This window comes from Balaenoptera ricei, chromosome 11, assembly GCF_028023285.1.
Source record: "Balaenoptera ricei isolate mBalRic1 chromosome 11, mBalRic1.hap2, whole genome shotgun sequence".
NCBI lineage: Eukaryota > Metazoa > Chordata > Mammalia > Artiodactyla > Balaenopteridae > Balaenoptera > Balaenoptera ricei.
In genome coordinates, this window is record NC_082649.1 from 1204892 (window position 1) to 1215583 (window position 10692).

The following is a 10692-nucleotide window of genomic DNA, read 5'->3' on the forward strand; positions in this document are numbered from 1 at the left end:
CTGGGAATAATGTAGAGCTCAGACTTCAAGCCAGGACTAGAAAATGATAGCCCTAACATTTTTAACACAGAGACCATCAGTTTTATTATTATTTATTGGACCTCCCAAACTAGGGTGCCCGTAGAATTTACTGTCCAAAACTGCAACACTTTTAACAGGAAGGGGGACCCTATAATAATAACATGGGGACAACAAGCAGAAAATGGGACTGTTCTGGGCAGTGAATATATGGTCAGACCACCTAAAACCACAGCATGTTCTGACAAACAACCGAGCCCCTCATCTTACATGGACCCTCTACACATCATGCAACACATGCCACCAATTATGTACCTTCCATTCTCACTGGCCAAGTCCATGGTGCTGTGATGTTGTCTGCAAACCAAGGAGATGCCTCAGAAGAAACCAGCCCTGCTGACACCTTGATCTGCAATGTCCAGCCTCCAGAACCATGAGAAATATATTTTTGTTGTTTAAGCCATCCAGTCTGTGTTATCCTGTTATGGCAGCCCTAGCAAACTAATGCAAAGGGTAATTTTTAAACTTTTATCAAATGGTTACCTACAGAGTAGAGAAGAAGGCAAGGTGGAAAAAGCAGGGATGAAAATTAAATTTTCCTGAATACAACTCAGGTTACAGCTTTGATTTTGAAGCCAGATAAGTATTACATAATTATGAAAAAACTAAAACAATGAAGGAAACAAAAAGCAAAATGCACCAAATGATGTTAACCTGATATCAAGGGTCCAATTATCTCAAGTAACTTTAAAACTCAGTAATGTGACTGTGTAGCTAGTGAGCTATATCCCCGTAGAGAAAAAAAACAGCAAGTAAAACTCAAATTGTTTTCAGCAATTACAATGTTAATAATAAAAATTGAAAGTGACATTCTGAAACAGGAATAGGTAGAGAGACACACACACAGGAATGATAAAGCAAATGAGTAGCTATGTTGATGTGATATTCAGCATAAGGGAAAATAGATATAGACACAAAATTTTAAAAAACCTAAGTGAAAACCTTGTAATCCCATAGTGGAATTGGAAATAGCATATATTTTAAGAAAGTTTTTTCCCTAGTATTGTCCATTGTAAAGTCCTAGAAACAATGACCAACCCAGGAGCAATGAACAGGTCTAGAACTCAGACTTTGGTCCCTCAGTACTATTTCTATCTATAAAGAACCAGGGATACTTTGGATAAATAGATAACTCCAGGTATGAGGCAGGAAATAGAAAATGAGTCTGGAATATCTTGTCATAGTAGAAGTCTAGGAAGCTATGAATGGATTTAAACAAGCCATATATGTGAAAGACTTATTTGTTAACTATGGTATTTATAGAGATGTGTGTATCTTTTGATGGATTCTAGAAGAACTATCAAATTATTTGAAAAGAAGTAAATAAAAGGAATCAGGCATTTAACCTTCTTTCCTGCACAGACGGTATTTCCAAGAGACAAAGAGCTGATGAGGAACTGTTTTTCTTCAAATACGTTTAGAGCTTGTAAATAAACGAGAGAATGTCGCCATCTTGCCACCCCTGATGGTGACGGGCACTTGTCAGGGCACTTGTCAGGGCACTTGTCAGCGACGGCTGCAAAGACCAGGAGGCGAGAAGCTGATGGGGAGCTTTGAAGTGGATGAGTCAAGCTCACATTTGAATTCACTGATTAGCCTTAAGTCACAAGAAGAGCAACACCCTGTCATAATGAGCCTCCTGACAGAAATCCACAACATCATCAGAATTCTTGAAAAAAACATCAGAAGTGAGTATGGTCAAGCCTCTAGATCTGTCAATTCACCGGAAACACAGCAGGCAGAAGACTGTGTTAACGGACAGGACATAATCAGCAAAATCCAAATTACAGGAAATTTCTACAGGACAGACAACCTGCTTATTTAACAATTAAATTAAAAACAGGGAAGAAAGATCTATAGATTCAAGAAACTTAGAAGACTTATCAATCAAACGCAAGAGGACCTTATTTGAACCCTGGATTAATTAAACTATTTATTAAAAAATGAAAGCATTGGGAAAATTTAATTATGATGATATTTGGTAACATTATGGAAATACTGGCAATTTTTCAATGTTTGACAATGGTGATGGGGTTACATTTTTATTTTTTAAAAAAGAAGTCCATATTTTTAAAAGATATTGACGTAATTATGGAAGAAAAAATATGATGTCTTGGATTTGCTTCATAAAAAGCTAGTGGAAGATGGGAAGTCAGGGTGGGGGAGATACAGATGAAACAAGAGGGGCCGTAAGTTGATAAACATTGATCAGGATGTTTGTTTCAACTCTGACAGCACTTCTTGTTCTAGGTTAAAAAGACAAAAGTGAGGTCTGGGGATTTGCCTGATAGAGCAGAGACATAAACCCAAGGTCATCCATCTCCAAGGTCTCCATCGGGGTCCAAAGTGGCCACACCTTCTCCGGGGTGATGGGGAGTTCGCCCCTCCTGCCCGCACTCGCCACGCAGAAGCCTGGCCTGTGGTCCAAGAGCTGGGGCTGCCAGCCAAGGCAGGGGTGGCACAGACCCTTCCCTGCCCGTGGGGAGGGCTGAGTGGGCCCTGCAGGCACCGTCGTCTTCTTCCAAGGACACAGCAGGTCCCGTCTGCCACCTGCCCCTCTCTCACCAGATCCTTGTGACAGCAGGACGAAGGAGCGGAGCCAGGGGCCTGGGCGTCAGAGCCCGCCCACCGCAATTCTCCTCGTGGAAGGACAGACAGTCTCCTCCTTTGACAAACATCGGGGAGAGTCTGATCTTTAATTTACTATAGGACGCGACAGCGTCAACGTTTAAAAGACAGGACTGGATAATTCACTGCAAAGGGAGGCTGAGTTTTTCTTGCCCTGCTTTTAAAACTTCCAAACTAAAGAACTTCAGGTAAAAGGGAAACTGGACTAAAGCTGGACCAGGAGGGTTCCTTGGACGTGGTCAGCTCTGAGGACGGCTCCATGACCCCAGCATCAAAGCTCTCATCTTACTGTGATAAATTGCCCGGGGCTTGCTTTCATTCTGTGATAATATTCCCTACACGGTGCAGGGTTTGTTGTGAACTTCAGATCAGGCAGCTTTCTCCCTGACCTCTAACCCCCCAACGCGCACTGGGGCTGAGCCCCCATATCCTCACGCCCCCTCCCCTCTGCCCTTCCCATCCCTGTCTCTGGATCCTTCCTCTCCTCTCCACCATCACTGTGCCGACCCCCCGCCCCTCCCCACTCCCAGGACCCACCGCCTAGAGGGAGCTCCCACAGCTCAGTGGAGCCCACGGGGGGTTTCTTCTGGTTGTGACCCCTGGATTCTCCAAAGAATCTTCAAGCGCAGCCCTTGGGTTTGCCCCTTGTGGACCACGCCCGGACAGATGCTGGGTTCCTTGCCTAATCCGTGTTCCCAGCTGAGGACCAAGAGGAACTTTGGGAACAGAAGTGACAGAGTGCAAACCAGCAAGGCCAGGTCTATGACACGATGCACAAACACACCCGGGTTGGATCTGCGCCCCCCTCCCCCACATCCCCGCAGGTTCTTCCCAAGGGCTCCACATCTACAGGAGTAGACAGACCGAGGCGGCCTCGGCTGGAACCAAGTGTGAAGTGCTCCCCCCCCCCATTTTTTCACTATGAGAACGGGGTGTACAGGAAGCTGGGCTGGAGCTCTGGAGAGGACCTCAGGCCCCCTGACCTTCAGCCCCCTCTGCTTCCCAAGCGACGGAGCTTGGATCAAAGCCATGTCCGTGGCCTGCGGCTCACAACAAGAGCTGCTCTCACGGCATTATAGTGTAGACTTCTCCAGAGACCCAGGTCCCCAGGGAAGGCAATTTTAAGTCCACCTTCTCTCCAGACCCAGGGGCCAACGGTGGCTCCTGGCAGAGGGTAACCTGGCAAGAAGCTCACAGCTGGTTCCAGGTGTCAGGGGGCGTTGGGGTGGGAGAGCGTGAGGGAGGTGATTCCCTGGTTCCCTTGGTGCCCGGAGGCTCTGTGCGCTCCTAACCCCCCGGGGCCAGCCAACCATGTTTCCACTGGGAGTCAGGTCCCAGTCGACCAAGTTCCCGCAGGCATTTTAGGAATTACACGTCAAGGTTTAGGCACTGGGGCGGTGAAGCACCATCCAATTACAGCAAGTTCCAAATCTGCAGAGAGTTTCCAATTAAGTTAGTTCTTGGTGTCTGGAGATGGATGCATTATCTTCCTTTGCCTAAAACCACTTCAGGGAGCCCAGCAGATCACTGAAATGTGAGCTCATCCTGTGCCAGAGTTTATTCCCTCATCGCCACAGAAATTAAAGGGCAAGGGAATAAATGAAGGAAAGAGTCTTCCATCCCTGCAGGTGTTTGGTCAGGCTCCACCTACAGGCATTTATCATTAACCCATCAACGGCAGATCGCCGAAGGACAGAGAATTAGGGAGCAGAAATCTCCAAGCGTTTCTAGGGAATCTGTGGACTAACAAAATACCGCACGTGAAACGTCTGCAGTGTCTGAGCTCGTAACCTGCACTGGCGTTGAGGGCATCGTGGACACAGATGCAGAGGAGGGATGCCCTTCTCCATCCATTTCTGTTTTCTTATATCTGCAGCAGGGGAAGGACTTCCTGGGTGTAAAAGAACAGTTAAAGGTAACGGAGCAAAGTCAATCACAAGGGAAACTGAACACAAATGCATTTCCTCAGCGAATGGCACAGCGTTCATGACGTGTCCTTCTCAAGGCAAGGATTGGGGACACAGCAGTGACGAAAAGAGACAGAACTCCTGGCCTACTGGGGGCCTGCATTTTAGCGCCTGGGGGTCTTTTTAACCTTCCAGGTGGCCCACTGCCCCCCATTCTCAGTGGGGTCTTCCTTTCCAAAGCCCACTCCCCACCTCCCAAAGTTCTAAGTCACTCTGAAAATAGAAAAGGTTTTCTTGGCGAGAATTTTCCCACCTCCACGCCACCCTCTTCCCCCGAAACCTGCAGCCGGCGGCCCACTAGTGGCCCAGCCCCAGGCAAGGGAAGGCCCGCCCCCCAGGAGTGACTTTCTGGTCCTTTCCCCACCAGGATGCTGGGATGGGGGAAGGAGAGCTTGCTGCTGCAGGCAGAGGGGGTCTACTTCCCTGGCGGGGACTCCGCAGGAGGGGAGAGGCGGGGAGAGCAACCGCACATCAGTGCACCCCTCCCACCAGGCCAGGCTCGAGCAGCCTGGAGCAGAGCCAAGGGGAGGGGCAGGACTCTCTCGGGGCGCTGAAAATTCACCCAAAGACCCCTCCAAGTCCCCAGCGGTGGAAATGCAGCTGCTGTAATTCACCCCGAGAAAGGAGCGGTGCCAAAAACCTATCTGGCGCAGGAGTCCCTCCTCATGGGCGTCATTTTACAGGCGGAGGAGGGAGGAATGCAGCCCCAGGGTCACACAGTCACATGTGAGTGGCAACGGGGCCCGGGGAGAGCGATCCTCTTCTCTCTTCTCTGAACAAAATCCCCGTCAACACGCCCAGCTCACTGGCACTTCCCAGACTAACCCGAGGGCCCTGAGCACGGCTGCGTGGCCTGGAGGGCAATCCCGAGATAGGTGGGGCTGCGGATGGGGAAGGAGGCGGGGAGGCGAATGGGGAAGGAGGCGGGGAGGCGAGCTGCCCGCCAGGTGAGTGCCGGTGCAAAGCAGAGGCGCTCGGTTGCTTGGGGGCAGCGGTGTGGCGGCCGGGTAGCCGGGCCTGCAGGGCTGCTCACGTAGGCGTCTCTAAGATGGAACTGTCCCCGTGCCACCCAGGCCCTGGAGTGTCTCAGCGGCCGACCTGGCCCACACCTCAACCTGCCGGCCTATCTCCCGCATAAAACAGGCCTTCGTCCGCCCGCCCCCAGAGGTCAGACCAGGACAGCACTCACTCCGAACGGCTTTTACCCCGGCTCTTTACCTGGCGGCTTTCTTGTCCCGGCCCACTGCCCGCCCCAGGTCCTGGGGACCACGAACTCCCCGGCCCGGAGCTGAGCCCTCTGGGGCGGCTGGCTCCGGAAGAAAGCCGTTCCCCGCCCGCTCCCCACTCGCGCAGGCACGCAAGAAAGTCAGTCTGAACTCTGCAAAGGAGAGCTTCTCCTCCAACACCAAAAACAACAGAGCCCTCGATGGGCCCGTCATTTTTCGGGCCCCATGCTGAATGCCTTTAAAACTGCCTGAATGAAGATAAGACAGGGTTGTGTACGTTTTCTGCACAAATGGTGGAAAGTAATAAAATAAACATCGGGGGCGGGGGTCCCGCCTACTCGCAGCTCCGTCGCTATTTGCAACAAAGGCCGGAAAAGGACGAAACCTCGGCGTGGAAGGGCAGCGGGTTAGAAATGCGCCCTCGAAGGGCGGGCGCCCCTCCCGGGAGCATCTACGCCACCTGGGCGTCAGGCCCCGACGTCCCGCCGCGGAGAGATGGCCCTGTCTCCCCACCGTCAGTCGCCGCTGCCACAGAAACCACAGCGAACGTCCCGGAGGAGGCCTGCGCCCGCCCTCGCCCTCCGGAACCGCCCTCCCGGGGGTGGGAGCCGCGCAGGCAGAACCGCACGGCGCGGGCGCAGGGGACCCGCCGCTCCTCGCAGGGGCCACCAGCCACGTAAAGGAAGAGGCAAAGGAAGACAAAAGAAAATCTGAGGCCAACATGGGAGCAAGTCAAGGTCATCTCAGAAAGCGTAACCAATTTCAAGTCCACTAGTTTATTCATTAAAGAAGGAAACAAGACAGAGACGGTCCTCAAAATGAAGTCCCAAGAAGGACACACCATGCGGCTCCGGTGGGCGGTCACTGCAGAGTGTGTCCTGAGCGTTCTCCGCTGTTCGCCCCCCGCGCCGGCCGCGACGAGAGGGGTTGGCATTGGGAAGCAGCATCGTTTTAACCCCCAGAGAAGCCAACACACCGCGTGTAGCTGAGGGAGGCCGCGGGCCCCAACCCCGCCAGGTGTCCCTACAGGTGCCCCCCGGCCGTGCCCACTTGCCCAATTCGCTTCCGTGAGCTCCAGGGCGCGGGGCCCCTCCCGGGCGGGCGGACTCGCGGACACGCACACTCGCGCGCACACGCGCGCACCGCTGCCGCGCGCACGCTTCCCATTGGCGGGAGGCGGTGGGCGGGGCCGGGCGGACCCAAAACAAACAACCTGCTGCCGCGCCGCCGCGTGGCCCCCGCCTGGTGCGCGCCCGCTCCGGAGCTGCGGCCACCTGGGCCACCTCGCTCCCCACCCCTCTCGGTTTGCGCCCAGGCCCCGCCCCCGCGGGGCGCCGCGGGGTTATATTGGGCCGGGCCGAAGGTGGAGGCGAGACGGAGCCGCGGCTGGCCGGCGTGGAGATGCTGCTCCGGAGACCGGGGGCGGGAAGGCGACTGCGGGCGCCACGGCCTCGAGGACTCTGCTCCGTGGGCGACAGAACCTGAAGGCCGGACCCTCCCCCCCGGCGTGGGTGGCACGCACAGCAGCCGCCACGGTCTCGGCCCGCGAGGACGCCTGCCCGGGGCCGGGGACTTGCAGAAAAGAAACCCCCATCTCGGGAACGGAAAGCAGATGTGCACGCTTCCTCCTCCAGCAGGAACTCGAAGCCCCGCGCGCTCGGGCACCCGAGGCTGGAACCGCGGCCCTGCACGCCTCCCCCGAAGTCTCCACTCCTTGACCTGAAGGCAACACGCCCCCCCCCCAACTGCTGCCTCTCCGCCCCTCTCGGTTCACCCAATAAGCACAACCCCTCCAAAGAAGAATTCCAGCGGAAGGGGACTCCTGTCCGGAAAGCGACTGTCTCTCCAAAAGGAAGGCGAGCTCTGGGAGAGAGAGGCCAGGACCCCGGCCCCGGATCGCCACCCCGCCCCCGGCGCCCGCTGCCCAGGACCGCGCGGAGGAAAAGGGTACGCGCCGGGCGGGGACGGGCGCGGGCATGAAGCTGGAGGTGTTCGGGCCCCGCGAGGGCCTCGGGGACAAGCCGGGGAGTGACCTGGAGGAGGCGGGCGGCCGCGACGCGCCGTCTCCGCTGTCGGCCGCGGGCGACGACTCCCTGGGTTCGGACGGGGACTGCGCGGCCAACAGCCCGGCGGCGGGCGGCGGCGCCGTAGCGCTGGCGGGTGGCGGCGAGCGGAGCGCGGGCGGAGGGCCGGGCGCGGAGGAGGCGGGCGCAGCAGCGGCGGCGGCGGGGGGCGCGGGCGGCGGTGCGGGCGCGCGCGGCAAGCCGTACACGCGGCGGCCCAAGCCCCCGTACTCGTACATCGCGCTCATCGCCATGGCCATCCGCGACTCGGCGGGCGGGCGCCTGACGCTAGCCGAGATCAACGAGTACCTCATGGGCAAGTTCCCGTTCTTCCGCGGCAGCTACACTGGCTGGCGCAACTCCGTGCGTCACAACCTCTCGCTCAACGACTGCTTCGTCAAGGTGCTGCGCGACCCTTCGCGGCCCTGGGGCAAGGACAACTACTGGATGCTTAACCCCAGCAGCGAGTACACCTTCGCCGACGGGGTCTTCCGCCGCCGCCGTAAGCGCCTCAGCCACCGGGCGACGGCCCCGGGCCCCGGGCCGCGGCCCCCGGACGCCGCGCCTCCGCCGCCCGCGCCCGCCGCCCCGGCGCCGGCCACGCCCCGCGCGCGGTCGCCCGCTCGGCCCGAGGGGCGCGCCAGTCCGGCGGGCAGGTTCTCCGGCCCCTTCGCCATCGATAGCATCCTCAGCAAGCCCTTCCGCAGCCGCTGCTCCGGGGACGCGGGCCCCGGGATGCGCCCGCCGTGGGGCGCGGCGCCCTGCCCGCTGCCGCCCGCCTATCCCGCGCTGCTTCCGGGCGCGCCCGCCGGGGCCCTGCTGCCGCTCGGCGCGTTCGGCGCGGCCGAGCCGCCGGGGCTGGGCGCGCGCGGGGCCGAGGCGCCGCCCCTCCTGCTCGCGCCCCTGGCCGCCCCGGCCCCGGCCCCCGCCAAGCCGCTCCGGGGCCCGGCCGCCTGCGCGCACCTGTACTGCCCCGTGCGGCTGCCCGACGCCCTGCACGCGGCCTCGGCCCGCGCGCCGGGCCCGCACCTGCCCGGCCCGCCGGAGACGCTCCTGGCCTGAGCGCGACGGAGCCGGCCGGGAACGCGGGCTCCGGGAGGGGGTGGGGGTGAGCTTTCCACCCAGAAGACGGAGACTGTCAAAGAAAACACCTCCACCAAACGTGCCTTAGAGCTAACGCCTTCTGATGCCAGTGTCCCAACTCGGTCCCGGACATTTCCCTTCGTCCTTTATAACTAACGTCACAGCGGAGCAAAGCAGCGCTTCACAACGGTCTCGTTTCTTGACCAAGCCTGTCCCTGCCCCCTCCACGGAGACTTCTCCCTTCCTAGTGTCCAGGCTCCGCCTTGTTCCTCCTGTTTTCGTTGCACCGTCCAGTGATTTGTCCCTTAAAAAGCAAAACAAAAACAAAAAAGCACGTCAGGGAACCATTCCATGGGATCCATGATACGACTACTGCGGGGGTACCGGCCCCGCTCCTTGCACGCGTGTGGCATCTACAGGTGTGGCTGAGGGCGGGAGGGGCCGGAGGACTGCCAGACATCCCTCTGCTCTTGACCCACGTTTCACTGTGCCAAAAATGAAAAATATATATATTGTTGGGGTTTGTAGTTAAATTATTTATATATTTTTGAAACCCAAATTGAAAATGTTGCAGGCAACGGTTACGGCTTTATTCGCGGTTGGGTTCTCTCATAACTGTGGTCTCCTTGGGCCAAACGGTTTCTTCCAAGGACAAGTTAACATTATGCATGTGGGGTGCCAGGACCACTGCCACGTGAAAGCAAGTGTGATTTTTATTTTTAATATTATTTTATTTGTGTCTGTGTACATGTTCATGTATGAATGTTATGAAACCCAGGCATAGTGCTTATTTTTTAATAAAACTCACAATCGACTTCAGCACTTTGTGGTGATGGCTTGGAGATGGAGAGCTTTTTACACCCCCCTGCCCCCCACCTCCAAATGGGTTCAGGTTTGACTCTTAAGAAACTCTCTGTGGAGTTCCAAATATTTTCCTGAATAATTCAGTAAAGGTAGAGGCTGCAGGTTTCCTTACCTGACAAATTGCTGTACAAGTCTCCGGGGTGGAACGTCCATCGGTGGGATTTCTTAAACATCAAACCAGTGACCTCTCCAAGAATTCACTTAGTAGTTACCAGAGCAAGATAAGGTGTGGGCCCCTCTTCCCCAAGAATCCTTTAGTGGACAAGTTCAGCTATTAACAATCTTGGCGTCGAGCAGACATTGCCAGGTGAAGTGGTTCTGATCATGCTCAAAAAACTGGAAACCATCTTGGCAAGGGGCTTTCTTAACACACAATTTCTTCAGGGCAGTGTTAAGAGCGATTCGAAAGTCAGCTTTTTTTGTCAAAACAAAACCCTCCACCTTTTTAGGAATGCCCAGTGCACCTGGGTGTGAACCCATCAGTAGTAATTTGTCACTCTCTCCTTTTGTAGGAGGGTAAGGTTTGTAGAGGTGGGGCTGCCAGGCCTATTTCAGTTGTGATCTGAGGAGAGAGGCCACCTCCGATGGGGCAGAGATGATTACCCATATTAAAACCGGAAGGTTTCCATCAGCAGAAGGACCAGAAAACAGTGTGCACATCAGTTTCTCAATAAATTCAAAGGCAGTAGAGCGCTACCAATTCATGGATTGCAGTCTTCGAAAAGGAATACAAAGACGGAAAAATTCAGAGGTTCTAAGTGCCGGCCCCATTGTTGTTCCTGC

The 10692-nt window shown here is 55.9% G+C and overlaps 1 protein-coding gene across 1 annotated transcript; it reads left to right on the forward strand.

The window, feature by feature from the left end:
- Positions 1-7261: 7261 nt before the first annotated feature.
- On the forward strand, positions 7262-9864 carry FOXQ1 (forkhead box Q1). Its single transcript, XM_059937766.1, has one exon. The coding sequence runs from the start codon at positions 7876-7878 to the stop codon at positions 9022-9024; it is 1149 nt and encodes a 382-aa protein (XP_059793749.1). The 5' UTR covers positions 7262-7875; the 3' UTR covers positions 9025-9864.
- The last annotated feature ends 828 nt before the right edge of the window (positions 9865-10692 follow it).

Coding starts and splice junctions, on each gene's coding strand:
- FOXQ1 (XM_059937766.1), top strand. CDS start 7,876: ATGAAGCTGGAGGTGTTCGGGCCCCGCGAGGGCCTCGGGGACAAGCCG.